This window comes from Vanessa tameamea, chromosome 16, assembly GCF_037043105.1.
Source record: "Vanessa tameamea isolate UH-Manoa-2023 chromosome 16, ilVanTame1 primary haplotype, whole genome shotgun sequence".
Lineage (NCBI taxonomy): Eukaryota > Metazoa > Arthropoda > Insecta > Lepidoptera > Nymphalidae > Vanessa > Vanessa tameamea.
In genome coordinates this window covers 1,682,882-1,699,092 of record NC_087324.1, presented here as the reverse complement: position 1 = coordinate 1,699,092, position 16,211 = coordinate 1,682,882, and the positions used below count along the sequence as shown (strand labels likewise).

Below are 16,211 nucleotides of genomic sequence, written 5' to 3'. Positions count from 1 at the left end.
GATGTACATCAACATTAACATATTATTTACAGTTCGACCTCACATAGAAAACTCCTTTGTCGGCAGCGGAGGTGTTACATCACGAGAAATTAATGTGCCGAAACAAGCTTTCCCACTGTATATTTTATTTTTTAAAGCGAAAATAATTTTACTTGTAACAACACTGACGCCCGGGTGGTCTAATTATTTCGCTTTACGATTACCGCGAGGCAACTTCGTGTTACGTTCTTGTTATTAACGGACATAAAAAAGGAGGGATTCTCAATTTTTCTCGTATTGTACGATTTTGTGAGCACTTATACAGTAATTGAATATAAATAGCAAAGTAACAGCCTATAGTAACCCATTGCTGGGCCAAGGCCTCCTCTTCTTTTGAGAAGATTTGGAACTCATTCCACCACGCTGTTCTAATGTGGGTTGGTGTTTTTTATGTGATTTTGCATTGTATTTTTTTTTTAATTTGAATGACTTCCCAAAACCTACTACTACTGTAACTTTAAATACATAAGAACATAAGTACAGAATGTCAAAATCGATCGTAAGTGTAGCAGATAAATATCTCGCAAATGCATCACACGAAATACTCCAGATAAAATATTAAAAAAAAAAACATTATACAGTAGATACATTTAAGTCCGGTACACAATCATACATATGTACTTACACAGATATAAGTATGTATATTTACAAATCAACCGTGTCAGGATGAACTCGAATAAATGTTACGAAAGAATGAAAAAACATTTATCTTCGATACAAAACAATCGAAATATTTTTTACCGATCGCTTTCGGAACACGATCAAGTCGAGACGGCCTTTAATATAAAACGAGGAGGTATTAACAGCTCCTTATCTACCTTATTCGGTTCAAGCGCAACCGGTAGAAATTGCGATGGGTACTTATTGTTTCATTCGTTGTATGTATTACCGTAAATATCTTTTTTAATGTCCGACATAAAAATTATTAGCGGCGCGCGCGCATGCAAGACGAAAATCGTGAGGAATTTCAGGAGTGCGCGCGTTATCTCGCCGACAGCGGTATAATGGACGAAGGGGATTAAAAAAAATATATCATAAATTAATATTTAATCTGTGCAGATATCAGACATGTACGAATATCAACACGTATTGATAAAAAAAAAAAAAATTAAATTGAAACATCATCAAAGCAATGATTAGATTATTTGTAAAGTAATGATATACTTTACGACATCGTGCACATGTAATCGTTATTTTAACCAAACTAATGAACATAACGTACAAATTGTATATTTCTTCTTATTATTACTTTTTAATAATAAATAAAATTAGTCTCGGCCTAAACTAATATTGTCTTAGGACGCTCCATTCACTTTAATCTATTTCTTACAAACCTTATAGAAAAACTTTAAAAATCCACCGATGTCCTATTCATACCTTGCATGAAACCGACGTGTTTACTTTGTAAATAACCCTATAAAATTAGAAACCTTCACTTATGTCAGTCAAGTTAAAAACTACGAACATATTTTTACACGGAATATTTTACACGCGAATTGAAAAAGAATAAATAACATTTGAATTGAAACGAAAATTCCATCTGTAGGTCAAAAGCTAGCCATAAGTTAAGGGCATTAAAACAATAGGTCGAAAGCAGGCGGCACGCGACCAAAATCAGTGAGAATTGCCGCCGACCGTTAAAGGCGGATTAAAAATACAATATGTCGTCCGGTCCGGCCATTTTGGGTTGTACGCTGTGCGAATAAAGTAAAATTTCGATTTCTTGAAAAAAACATATCCAATATTGCATTCAATGCAGTTTTTGTACGGACCCTTTTTGCAAGACGTTTTTATGCAATCCTTACAGCTATTGTACAACGAAACCAAACCTCGCTATGTGGACAATACTCAAATTTGAACGACACCTCGCACCTGGCACTCGCCATATCTACAAAAGGACGTAACCGCCGACGTTGATGCGCTCGTAAATCAATACTGTCCCCCAATAAATAAGGGCATAATTGCTCAATCCGTAACTTCGCCCGCGGCAAAATCCTAGTCAGACAATAGCGCCTTGCACAGACTACATAATAGCAGAAGACATTGAATTGCGATATGACAAACATAGCGAGGGATCTTGCTCCATATTTCTTTTTAAATGCAGGTGATGTACTGTTATAAAGAAAACGTAAAATTCAATTATGCGCCCATTGACAGGACAAGATGCTGTTGCTACGCGGAGACTTAAAGGACCCTTTTAACGAGACTCGCCGTAAATTATGTGAATAGCTGAATAATATGAATTCGAAGCAGCTACGCCTGTTTACTACTGTATTAGCTAATAAATTATGTTTTACAATACGTATGTACGCGTTATAGAATAATGATAATTTATCGAGTACAATGATAGATTACTTTTACAACATATACGAGTATATATTGATATAAAAATATACCATTTTAATATATGTAAAGTATTTATATTTGGTTTTTATTATGTAGACACACATACATAAATAAACCACCTTAAAGGTATCTGGGAGAAATCGCTAGTCAATCAAACAAAATATGCTTTATATTCAAGTAGGCTTCTACAAGCACTTTTGAATCGTCATTTCACTGAACTATATTAAGTGAAGCCACCGGTTCCGATAAAAAAATCAGTAGTCACTATTTTCCAACGTTTAAAATACAAAGTATAGTATCATTTGTGTAAGTGGTAGAAATCCTTTCTTTTCTACATATAACTGTATTGATTACGCTTTTAATTTTAGCAATGCGATATGCAGTATATATATATTATTTATAATAAAAGAATCAAAAGTTTACCTAGTTACCGAGTTAAGTTTTTTAATTTAAAGTAAACGTAAATAACTTTTCATGCAAATCATACTATATGGTTGGCGAAACTAAAATCAAGACTGTATTAAATTCAAAACGTTATTTATAACTTATTCATATTTTTTCAGTAATTCTAATACATTTTCTTTTTACCGAGGTGCACTCGCTTCATAACGAGGGATAAAAAATTTCAATCTAAAATCACTCGTTTTTTTTTTCAATATTCAATCGAGTAAATAATTATATTTCTTTATAAAATTTTACAATAAGATCGTGTTCTTTGAATCGATAAATATTCATAAAAAAAATACAAGCAAAATTAGGTTTGTTTAACCGAAGACTCATTGAGATTGTACGTCAGAATTTGATATTATTAGGTGATTTTTACTTGGTGGTAGATTTGTATTTTATTTGATTTTATTTGTGCAAGCCCGTCTGGGTAGGTACCACCCACTCATCAGATATTCTACCGCCAAACAGCAGTACTCAGTATTGTTGTGTTCCGGTTTGAAGGGTGAGTGAGCCAGTGTAACTACAGGCACAAGGGACGTAACATCTTAGTTCCCAAGGTTCCCAAGGAATTATTAATATTTCTTACAACGCCATTGTCTATGGGCGGTGGTGACCACTTTCCATCAGGTGGCCCATTTGCTCGTCCGCCTACCGATATCATAAAAAAAATATATTGTAAAACTTCGGTAACAGGATTTTCTATAAGTATTAATTATAACTTGTTTGTTATTTGGTGGTATGGCTCTATGCAAGAACGTCTGGGGACGTAAAACCCACTCATCATATAGCCTACTACCAACATAAATGGGTTAATACAAGAGACATAACAACATAGTTCCCAAGAAATGTAAGGAATGCTTAATATTTCTTACGGCGCTAATGTCTATGAGTATTGGTGACCACTTTCCACAAGTTGGCCCAAATGGTGTCTCACCTAATTTCATAAAAAAAATTATGAACTCTTCGTTTAATATTTTACTTAAAATAAAACGTCTCATTTCCTTTTTATTTATTATTTTATTTATTCAGTTAAACTCTTCAAAGTTCTAGGTGTAGATGTAGGATATGGGTTTTAAGATACATACAGATGAAACCTATCCATAATCTAAGATCTCGACGATGTCAGGAGTTTGACTACGAGTCAATCTCCTGAAATCGAATATCGTCTTAATATCTAAATACAGTTCCGGCGTCTTTGTCTGCAATACAATGGTCAGCCTTCGAACGCGAACTAATCGATATAAACTCGATCATTGTAATGTCGCATTACGCATATCAAAATGCCTCTTTATTCCCAACTTCCTTCCAAGTTTCCATTTCTGGAAACATCCGGGGCTGTTAACCCTTTAGGGCTTTGTTTGTAAATATAAAAATGTTTTAATATGTTAAATCGTACGTGAGTCACACGGCCTAAGGGCTAAGGCGAGGGCACACAGCTGTGTTCGACTATATTTAAAATTAACTACATCCCCCCGACGGTTTCGTTCGCATTATTTTTTATTAGCATAACATACAGTCTACATTCCGCTGGGGATTTTTTTACGGTTTTTTCTTTTCCTTATTTAAGTTTTGATTTCATGTATATTTAATAGAGGGTTAAAGTTACATATGCAAGATTTTAATAAAAGATTCTTTGTCACATAAATAACGTATTCAATTGTATATAGAATTGCAAAAACCAACAATATTATAATAAAATTCACCATCTCAGACCATTTTGATATATTAATATTATACTGTTAATAATAAAAACTTATATTATGCAACTCTAGTGTCAATCTCCATAAATTTATGTTCAAACTACGGACGTTGAATCAAGACTGTGATGTGAAATCACAAAAAACCTACGCGTTACATTTCATCCAATTTAATCATAAAACATATAAATTTCATAAAGTATAAAAATCTTGGCTTCAAGATCAGGAAACATTGAAATAAAACGTCGCGAACGTAAAATATTGAACCTGTTATTAAACAGATTTAGGTGAATTACTAGATTCTTGAATAGATAACGATCTTAACGAGTGCCGCTTCCCGTCATCGCTCGGAAAAAAAAAAAAATATCAAGTACAATTCGTGTGACGAACAGAAAACATCCAATGAAAGCAATTTGTATGCTATATATGAAGGTGAGTTTTTAAGCTTTAACGCCTTCCGGGAATGTCTGTTTGTTTATGAATGAGGTAACGAAGAAAGTTAACGTCGCTCGCTAAACAAATAACGCATTTAAAACTGCATTCGAAATAATAGCAGAGGTCAAGAACTCGGGGCATATAAATTAAATACAGCGCCGGCCTTAGTCCGGGTCGGTTAATCTGAGTCGACAGATAGACGGAGATTGTCTTTCGGCACCCTCGTTACCCGCGTGGGCGCCATAGTCATAACCTTGACCTACAATCACACATCCATCCAAAACTTGTACATCTGATAAAATATACAAAATTTAATTTTTCGAATTGTCACTTTAAAAAATTTGATTGAGTTGAATTTGTTGATCTCTGTTAAAGTTTTACAGGCTTTCATTTATACGGTCAGCTAATTTCAGCGGTTTTGGTTAACCCCGAAATGTAGATCGTAAGCAAACAAGTAAACTTAGTTGATCTGTAAGTCATTTAATATGAGGCAGACTCTGCTTGTAATTTTGTTCATTAAATGAAACTCAAACTAGAATAACTTGGATAATAATTTATAAATACTATTTTTATGGCAAACAATTGTGTAATCCTGTTGGCAAAGAATAATTATGTTATTAGACAAGCCTTATCAATCACACCAAATATCTACTTACTTTTCTGATAATCTTTGATTTCTTTTCTGACCAGGAATTGCTCGTGGATCTTTAAAATGTATAAAGTAACCTTTAAGCTAATTATTCACACTAGCCGAATAAAGAAAAAAAGACATTTAATTACTAGTCTTAAATAATGTACAGGACAATGTAAAGTCCCTTCAATGAAAATAAGGATTAAATTCTGCTCATCTGCAGTTTGCCTTCCGAAGACATCATTCCTCTCGGTCGAGTCGAGTCGTCTGTCTGTTCATCCTTCTAAATATAAATGTCTCCGTTTAATTTCACTTTAGCCGTCGTCAGACCTTTCCAATACGTCTAACCATATAAGTAACGACCGTAACGTAACTACTTATCTGAGTGTCACGAGCACGGGATCGAATCTTGCAACTTTCAAGTTGCTAACCGTATTATATGCATTGTGGCTTTGATTAACGTTTTTAATTCAATTACTAACAAAAAGTTAATATAGCATTTTAGATCTAATGCGATTACAGGCAAGCAGAGCTCATTCCGCACGAACAAAAACGCAAGTTAAAAAAATTTGTAATGTCATTGACATTAATCATATTGCAAAATAGAATTATCGTACAAAAAATTAAATACACGAAATCATTAACATTAAGTGATTTGTAATAAACGGATAAAAAAAGGATTGCCGATTATTATCAAATCATTGGTAATTATTATTTTTTATTAAAGTATTTTATATTTAAATAGTTTAGTAATTTTATGTAGGTATATGGTTTTTAAATAACCCTATAGATTTAAATGTAATTTAAAGTAAAACTTACTTTGAGTTATAAGCAATCAAGTAACTAATATATTAAACTAAGATATATTAATATACACAGTGGAAAAATACTGGTTAATTTAAAATTTAATTTTTAATGTAACAATTTTATCGAAGACATTTTATTAGTGTTGGAACACGTGGCGACATCTAGTGAACGATACTTTCAATTATGTAAAAACACCTCCAGTTCTACTTGACACTAGATGTCGCTGTAGTTCAGTGAAATAATAAAAATCACTTACCAGCACCACCTAGCGGTGAATAGCAGAACGAGTTCCTCACTACTCAGCAATGATGACAACAACGCCATCTATTAGCACTGCATCCAAAGCGCACTTTTTCAAACCACAATATTTTTAGCAAAACAATCTTCTAGCAACTAAACACAATTTTAAGCCTATCTTTCACGTTTTATAGTTGTCATTCTCACATTTAACTCTCTGGTGATGCACTATGTTGAAATTTGTTGCACATAATTTACACTTGCACATGTGGTGTTGCATCATAAGTGCATTAATCTGAAACAAAGAAATAAAGATTAATTTAAAAAACCCAGTATCTTATAGGGCATAATTCAAATAAAATTACACACAATTATTAGCAATTAATATAAAGAACCAGAACCATAATAATTCGGGATTATATGTGAGAAAATATTATTACGGGCAACTCTGTACACATTTAGCGTAGAAAATTATAGGATATGTTTAATATGATATTTCCACTGGTGTTAAGTTTTAACTTAAAGCTATAGAATATACAATAGTAGTAATGAATGGTTAACTACTAAAGAATTGTCTAAAACTTGCGATAGAATACAACATAATTTTAACGGCCTATGTAAATGAATAAGTTATTATATTAATTTGATAGCTTCTGAATACAACAGTTTGTATTCTCTTAAATAGAACTTCGATATGTGAAAATATGACATAATATACATAGTTAGTAGCTTTCAACCACCTGTGTGTCTAATAACCACATGTTCAGCAATTTTGTACATAAAACTATTATTTTTAATACACTCTTTGCTTGATCCATAACTTCCACATAAATTGTACTGTAAGTAAAGTAAATACTAAATATATATATTTCTTCAATTCATTTTTTTCCACGTAAAAAATGTCTCTAACATTCTTTAAGTACTTAGATATAAGAATACCAAAGTTAAAATAAGATGTTGATTGAATCTTTTGTAGCAGCAGTTTCTACTTATTTTTATTTTTAATTTTTGATTTCCTTAAATTTTTAGAATACGATACTCACCACAATCACTTTATCCTGCTGCAAGCTGACGCAGAAACACAGATTCATCATGAAAAATCCAAAAAAAAATAACCAAATATCGGTCCTAAATTCAACCTAAGTCTTCGTTTAGAAGCACGTTTTAAAGTTTAAAAAAGTAAAAATATGTATTAAAACGATTTCACACGAACTAAGTAGTGTTTATAAAAATATGTTAAAAGTTTTAAGTTCACTTTGTCGACTGAAATTTCAGATATTGACTGAAAATGCAAGCACGTGCATTTTGAAATGCACCTATAAGAACGTCGAAAAAAATAGTTTTCATATACAGTACATGTACAGTTACACCTGAAACCACTTGTTATTCACTCTATACAACTTTTAAAGGAAATATTAACTGAAAACCATATAACCAATTCGAATATCAGCGGCCGAAAAAACTACACAAAGAAAACATATGATCGATCGAAATTGAATTGAAGTGCACATGGAATTGTCTATGGGACAGGTAGACATATGTCAAATTAGTAAAAATAATAGAGTAAAATTGAGTGAATGATAACATTAACAAAACCATAACCAATTAATACATTAATAAATAAATATATTATTCATTTTAAAATAATGTTTGAATATTTACATTAAACATATATTTTAAAATAAAAATAAGTTACAATTACTTAGCTAAAAAAGTATACTTGCCATGAATATAATATGCGTGGTTTAAGTTAAAATTAAAATCTTATAAAGTTCTTATTGCTAGTTGCTAAATGATTATTTGTCAAAGTGATGAAAGTATAGCCTGAAAATTAAGGGAAAATAATAAATCATACCATTTTTAATTATGTAAAATTATAAGCAAGATGAAATAAGGAATTATTTATTACCGATTCATCTTCTACCCATAAACTTTCAAATTCTTTTTCGAATTTGTTGACGATGTTAGGATGTGAAGTAACAATAACGCTTTCGTGGTTTGAAACCATGGCTTGGGTCGACCAATTTAATGATCCTGACATAACAAAACCTTTATTTTGCTTAGTTTTTATCTGTTTAACATTATGTTTCATAAACTGTGCGTGGATATTCAATTTTTCTGCATAAGCTTTTAATATATTCTTTCGCTTAACAGCTTTTGGACCATCTATGATGCAGAACTTATGATGCATTAGTATTGACTTGTTGTTGGTTTGCACCTGTATAAAACCTGTAAAAGATTTTTCTTTTTAATTTATATGTTTATATATATATAAATGTAAAGTCATTATTTGCTGGTATTTCTTAATCACGCAAAACAGTTTATTATTAAAATATAGAAATTTTAAGGGCTGTTATTACAGGCCGTACTTGATGCTGTAGAAAAAATTAACTAAAATACACATTGATTAGATATATGCGTAAAATACTCACTGTATTCCTTTAACTTCTTTATTTGTGACGGAGGAGTGTCAGCCATATCACTGTCAGCAACTATTCTTACTAGAACATGCCTTTGTCCCAATCGAATTATTTGTTCAGCTATTTCACTGCTTGTTATTAGATACATACATACGTCTAAAGTTTCACGAGCTGATTTAATATATTTTATAAGTTTGAAACAATTTAGTTCCCGACTTTCACATATTGTGACATCTTTGTTTGGTGGAACTTTAATTGTATGGCGAACAACATCATCCGAAAATAATATTACATCGTTTATTTCACGATTTTTTATATTAAATACTTCACTACACGCGTCGTCGCTTACAACCTCGGGATGAGATATTTTATTGAAATTAAAAAAGTACTTGCACAACTTTTTTGCCACTTGGGAAGCAACAACGACAGTAGCCGTAGACGCTAAAAGAAACCTTGCACTTTTCCAGTCCATGATGGTATTTTAAAAACCACTTACAGATACGATTTAAAACAATTTCAATATTCCACCATGACGTTCACACATTTGATATTTTTTATTAATATGTGAACAGGGAATATCAATGTACCCACATTTTTTTGTTGGTAGGTTAATTTATATAACTTATAATTTTAGCTAATATTTTAACTAGTTTATCATGTAGTTTTGAAGCAACAATAAACTTTACTCCTTTTATTCACAATGTAATGATAATAATTCTTATTTGTAATATATAATTTTGAATGAATTAATTAAAATTGACCTCTATATTTGTAATCAAGTGTAATCTGTATTTTTTTAAATGTCATTCGAACTTGCAGTCTGGTGTTAATTTTTTAAGCTGTGGGAATTATTATTGATAATGATAAGTGTCCAATTTGAAAAAATCTGTATTATTTATTTACTTTTGATAAGGATTATGAAAAAACAATAAAGACGCATTTATAAATATAGATTGTTTCTAAAATATTAAATGTATATAAATGATGGTCATAAAATAATCGTACCGAAATATATCTAAATTTAACTTAAGATTTGCGCATCGCGCTTGTGTTAAATATGCCAAAAATACCATATAAAGCTGAAAAATGCCAAGATGATGATGAGGACTATGAAATAGTTTCATTCGAGGACTTTTGTGACAAATCGCCAGGAGCTAAAACCGATTTATTGACTTTAAACGATAACATAAATTATCGACTTTACTATGAGAGCGACAAAAGCTCAAATTTTGCTGAAGGCGGTGAACCTTCCACTCGCAACGTGGGAATGCATACAGAGACCTCATTGAATGGTCCAAAAAATGCATCCTATAAAAGAAAGCTATCATTTGCCCCATTTGGAAGATCAGACAAGACCAGTCGTGGTCATCTCTTTAGCAGCGTCATACCAAAGCCTCGGAATGACGGAGACTCCTCAAGGGAACATAGGTAAGGTCTATTAGACTTTAATTCGAAGGAAATTATTGTCCCTTATTTTGTTTTTCAAATATGATAGAAATGAAATGTTTACTTACAACAACACCCTGGTGTAAGATTTCATCATTTACAAGCATTTTATTATATATAATATTTATTATATTAATATTATAAGTTAGCCATGATTATTATTCTAATTACTTAAAGATCAGTATATATAGATAATGTCTACATACCAAACATTATTTCTGTTGTATTATGAATTTAAAAATAATTAATCAAATTATTTTATTCATATTAACAGTTCAATTTATGCAATTCATAATGAACATTTATAGTTAAAATCAGTAAAACAAAAAATTAATAATAATAATATTATAAATGTTTAGGAGCTGATTTACTAATAAATCAATAAATAATTAAATATTAAACAATTTAATTTAATCTTGAAGTTCCTCCAATTAAATTGCGATTTTAATTTTGCTTACACTGTATAATACCTTTGTCTGAGAGAACATTGACCTTCGTTACATTGTGCACTCCTTTGTTTCAATTTTGTACAAATATTGAGTATAGATATTTCTAATTATTTCTTTCATAATAATTAGTGTCTTGTGCGAGAGTGGATTGTGATTTTTTGTACAATTAAAATATTGTGGACATAAACATGAGGTATCTATTATTTTATAATAGGGTTTATTTCGTTCTTCTGTTATTATGTCTTAAGAAAATCAAAAGTTGACATCTGTGAATTATTATTTATAAATAAATGGTTCTTTTTGATCACAATGAACTTTGGGTCTTTAAATAATAAAATAAATGTATTCCATTCAATCCTAAGTTATATCAGTCAAAACAAATTAAATATTAACAAGTCTGCACTTTTTGGTGGGAACACACTACTAACCACAATATTTCTCTGTTCTTTAATCCTCTTGAAACCTTGGTAGCACCCTTATCCACTACTGATATCCAATCATTGTCAGATATTTAAACTAGTGATGTTATAGTCACTTTTGAACTTCCCGGTGTCATTTATAATTACTATATTATTTTTAAAAACTTTTTTAGTTACTAATAGGCAGTAATAACGCACACCACCATTTTCTCTACTTCAAATTCAAATTGTATCCAAATCTCGTCCGGTGGAAGCTCAATTGGCAATAATGATGGCACTTCAGTTGCTATATGTAATCAAAACAAGTAAAGATTAACTTAATGGTTTTCCCAGATCCTATTGATATTAAAATAACAAGTAGCTGTTAAAGTGTTTGTCTATATATGCAAAACACTTTATATTGATCTTAGAGATCAAGATTAACTGTTTTGCAAACTACTTATAATACATACAGCCATTTTGTGGGATTCAATTTGTGTCACTTTGTGTCACTCAAAACCTAAACGCCTCTAAAGCTGTGTAGAAGACATCTTGATATAACAGTTTAGAATGCAGTTCAGTGTGAATATATTTCAAAATCTACATGTTGTCATATATTCCAAAAAAAATAGTAGGTCTCCTGACTGGGTAAAAAATTTCAACGGTTTTAGTCTAGAATATTGTGAGATAGGCCCGTCCGTCAGATAGACAACCATTTATGTGATCCTTTATGAACTTAAGAAACTGAACTGTTCTCGTATAAACTCTAAAATTCGTATAATAGAACTGTTATATCTGTGAAGGGTCACACCGTAACACAACAAATACTAAGTTTTCTGTTTGGCGGTCGCATACGTGATGAGTTACCCAGACAAGCTCGCCCGAAGCCCTACGAAGAAAGTTTCTTTCTTTCTAATTTAAAGTGTGGTGTATTGTAAGAGCGAAAGAATTAAGATGCTTTAGTTTGTTACCGAATGTATTTTTTCTGCGTTCCGAGTGCAATCGGCCGTAAATAATTGCCCTTTTTCCAGTATAAGTTTTGATTATGTTTTTTTTTTTTTCATTAAAGCCAATTTCATGTTATTATGAGTAGAACATCATAACAAATAGTTCTATTCAGGGTTTTTGGTAAACCTTATCTACAATACATAATTGGTACTTATAATAACGATAGGTGTTTAAAGCATACATGCTTTTGATAATTAATATTTGAATGCGTAAACAATTACGTTTAACAAGTATTTTTCCTAGATTGTAACGTTTTAAAAGTATCGCTTGAGATAGTTCATTTGCTAATATATATGTACTTGGAATATTGAATATTCTGTGAGTTTGTATTTAGCACTGTTATTGTGTGTTTCGTTCTCGCGCCCAACTTCGGATGAGGATTAAGAAATTTTAGTTATTCAATTGGTGAGTCTTTATTAAATTCGATAAAATTATAAATTGCAATGAACTAGTGTTGCGCCCAGTTGTCTAAATTCGACTTTAACCATTTTTGAAAATTTCACGAGAATTTCTTGATCTTTACATTTCTTTATTGATTGCTATCATGTTAGGCGTGTAGGCGGTCAGCTAAAAGGGCCACCTGATGGTTAGTAGTAGATACTGCCCATCAGCAACAACTACACATTAGCAACAATTTTAAAATTTTTAATCAATGCGCCACCAACCGTGCGAACAGAGATGTTACGTCCCTTATGCCTGTAGTTACACTGGTTTACTCAACTTTCAAACCAGAACACAAGCCAAACAGCGTTACTCAGTATTGACTGAGTAACGCTGTTTGGCGATCGAATATATGGCACCTACCCAGTATTGCACGAATGGCTTTCAGTTGTGCCGACAGAGCACTGATTATTTCGCCACTGTCACGGAGGATGGAGAAGACAGGAAAGAGATTAATTTATTTTATGAATTCTTATGGGGTTCGGCTGGATTTGACATTTAATTATCAAATTCGCGGTCACCTGTCATTATGAGTGTATTCTCTTGAATGTAAACATCAATTGAAATGATTTCATTTGTCGTTTACTACATTCAAATGTCTTTATATGGTTTCTACTTTTTATACAAATATATTTTAACATCCATTTATCGATATTATTATCTGTTGCAAAATCGACAGCAACAAATATGAATCCAAATCCTATTGCTAATTTTGTTTACTACATTTCAGATTATATACTTATCGTATTAGTTCACAGTTCAATATATCAATTGTAAATATAAGTATATTTTATCTGCTTAACAGAGTAACTACTGGCTCAGTAGTCGGTTACTCTCATTGGACATTTTGCACTGATGATACCTTTAATTTAAATTTAATCTTGTAATTTGACGTGAATAGTTTTTTTTTGTTTTGGTTTTTAGATACGAGAGATTTTCTCCTCGTCGTGGTTGGCCGGGTCGTGCTTGGGAGCAGCTGGTGACCTTGTTTCCGATCATGGTTGCTGCGGGGTTGCTGTGCGCTCTGTGCGTGGCGGCGTGGTGGGCGGTGGGCGGCGCTCTCGGCGGCCGCTGGGGCGATGACCATTATAGGTATGACTAAGGATTTAGAGTTCATCTATACTAATATTATAATTGAGAAAGTAACTCTGTTTATTTGTCTGTTCGTTGCTCTTTGAACCGAAGTTGATGAGATTAGTACAAAGCAAGCTTTAGCTCCAAGGAAGGATATTGTTAAATAAGACACGTCTATTTGCATGAATGGTTTGTTCTAACTGAGCGCACACGTTGACAACTACCCTATAATATACTTATAAAATTAGGAACACAACAGATATAAATACTTTTTATTTTATTTTCTTATACATGACTCATTTTTATTTATGTATTTTGTATTTGTTTATAAAAAATATCTTTTAGAAAATATTTATCAAAATTCACTTTATAGAATTGTAAGCCATCGAACTAAAATATTATGTTTTTTTTTTAGAATAAGACAAATATTCAACCGTAGTTTAATTAATTCTGTGTTCGTAAGGAGGCTCTGGGAACGTGCGCATCCAGAAGATCTGGCGAAGAAACCCTTATCACCCGTCATCGAAAAGGTATGATTATTTATTTACCCTCGAGAGCATCTCGCCTAGAACAATTGTTACTACGATTTTTATTGGGTCTTTCATTTTAGTTCCAGGTTTTTCTATTACAAGATAAGCTGTTTCAGTATTGATTTCATTATAATTATTGTTTAAATGCTTGTTGTTTATTTTAAAGTATTCTATTAACTTTTAGCTTGACTGGTAGAGGATGCGTTTACTATTTTGATCAAAAAAGTATTTGTATTTAAATTTACATTACATTACATTATCAGCCTGTAAATTTCATACTGCTGGGCTAAGGCCTCCTCTCCCGTTGAGGAGAAGGTATGGAGCATATTCCACCACGCTGCTCCAATGCGGGTTGGTGGAATACACATGTGGCAGAATTTCGTTGAAATTAGACACATGCAGGTTTCCTCACGATGTTTTCCTTCACCGCCGAGCACGAGATGAATTATAAACAAATTAAGCACATGTAAATTCAGTGGTGCCTGCCTGGGTTTGAACCCGAAATCATCGGTTAAGATGCACGCGTTCTAACCACTGGGCCATCTCGGCTCGGCGGTATTTAAATATAGAATATTAATTCGAGCAACGATCCACAGGTAATACCGACAGAAAACCGCTACCACGATCACAACAATCTATCGACGAAGAATAAGATAAACACAACAGATATGAACAGGAAGAAGGACTACGACAAGAAGAGCGGTTACGGGGAACGGCCCGTCGAGGTTCTGAGGGAAATGTGCGCGAACGTGTCCGATAATATGCGCTTCGACTGCCACCCCCAGGAAAATGCCAGCGAGGAGGAATGTGTTCAGCGAGGTGAGCTGTCTTAATGTAACGTTACACACGCACACGAACATACTTACGCACACACGCAAAGTCAAGACAAATAATTAACTTTGATGAGACAAATAATTAACTTTGATGTTGAATTGAATTGACGTGTAATCATTGGTTGAGATCTTGAATAATCCATGATATTCATTGTGGTTTCGCTTAACTTTGGAAGTCAAGTTAAAGTGGATATAAGTTATTAAGTAGGATAGTGTTGTATTACGAATAAATATAATATATATATTTAGCGTACAGAAGTGAAATAGATTAAAAAAAGACAAGAATGTAACTTAGTTTAAACAATTTACTAACAAACCAAACAGTTCTAACTTCGAATGTATCTTAACATAAATAAATCACCAAATCATAAATATTGAAGTAAATTACTTACTCAGTTGAGCTTACAAATCCAAATAAAACACAAATAACACTTTTAACAAATTACAAGTCGCGCCAATATTGACCTTACTGTCCGCGCCTAAAAAGCCAAAGTAATGACGGCTTGATACGGTTTCGCGCGCTTTTGTTTTTTTTTTTTATTTTATTCATTCCAGCCAGTTGTATAGTTAAAGGAATCTCCTAAATATATATATATATGTATTTGTGTAGATGTTTTTGTAGTGCATAATATAGCAGAGTTTTCAGCTAATCATATGGAATATGTAAATCTAAGTTTTGTTTAAATTTACTCCTTTTCCGACTAGAGTTGCCTATTGTTGCATATTTTACTTCCATATAAATAGCAAATACTATAAAAGGAGCTGATACATTCAACACTTTGATAATAATTAATTTACGTCAGGGAAAATATTTTAAGGAAATTTTCATTGGAACATTCTTCTGGACCGCGGACTCCAGCCTGCACACCTCAGTGTGCGTTTACTTCAGAGATTATATCTGTTCTCATCACTTTGGCAGTTTTGAAGGGCGGGGCCTATCCATTATTTGGCTGCGTGTAGACCGCGATTAGCA

The 16,211-nt window shown here is 32.2% G+C and overlaps 2 protein-coding genes across 3 annotated transcripts in view; one reads left to right on the top strand and one right to left on the bottom strand.

Moving 5' to 3' along the window:
* LOC113395767 (mitochondrial cardiolipin hydrolase-like) overlaps nt 1-9,642 on the bottom strand; it is a 125,180-nt gene extending 115,538 nt beyond the window's left edge. The window contains exons 1-4 of one of the 2 annotated variants that reach the window (XM_026633444.2): nt 9,072-9,642; nt 8,549-8,868; nt 8,364-8,463; nt 6,659-6,934 (exon numbers count right to left, since the gene is read on the bottom strand). In XM_026633444.2, coding sequence (XP_026489229.1) covers nt 8,443-8,463; nt 8,549-8,868; nt 9,072-9,531 — 801 coding nt within the window. In that variant the 5' untranslated portion in view covers nt 9,532-9,642 and the 3' untranslated portion in view covers nt 6,659-6,934; nt 8,364-8,442. Of the gene's footprint in view, nt 1-6,658; nt 6,935-7,682; nt 8,169-8,363; nt 8,464-8,548; nt 8,869-9,071 lie in introns of those variants that run through there. The other variant, XR_010309380.1, reaches the window with a different exon arrangement.
* Nucleotides 9,643-9,896: 254 nt separating this feature from the next.
* Nucleotides 9,897-16,211, top strand: part of LOC113395764 (uncharacterized) — a 31,276-nt gene continuing 24,961 nt past the window's right edge. The window contains exons 1-4 of the mRNA XM_064217225.1: nt 9,897-10,487; nt 13,726-13,893; nt 14,339-14,405; nt 15,002-15,224. Coding sequence (XP_064073295.1) covers nt 10,117-10,487; nt 13,726-13,893; nt 14,339-14,405; nt 15,002-15,224 — 829 coding nt within the window. The 5' untranslated portion in view covers nt 9,897-10,116. The remainder of the gene's footprint in view (nt 10,488-13,725; nt 13,894-14,338; nt 14,406-15,001; nt 15,225-16,211) is intronic.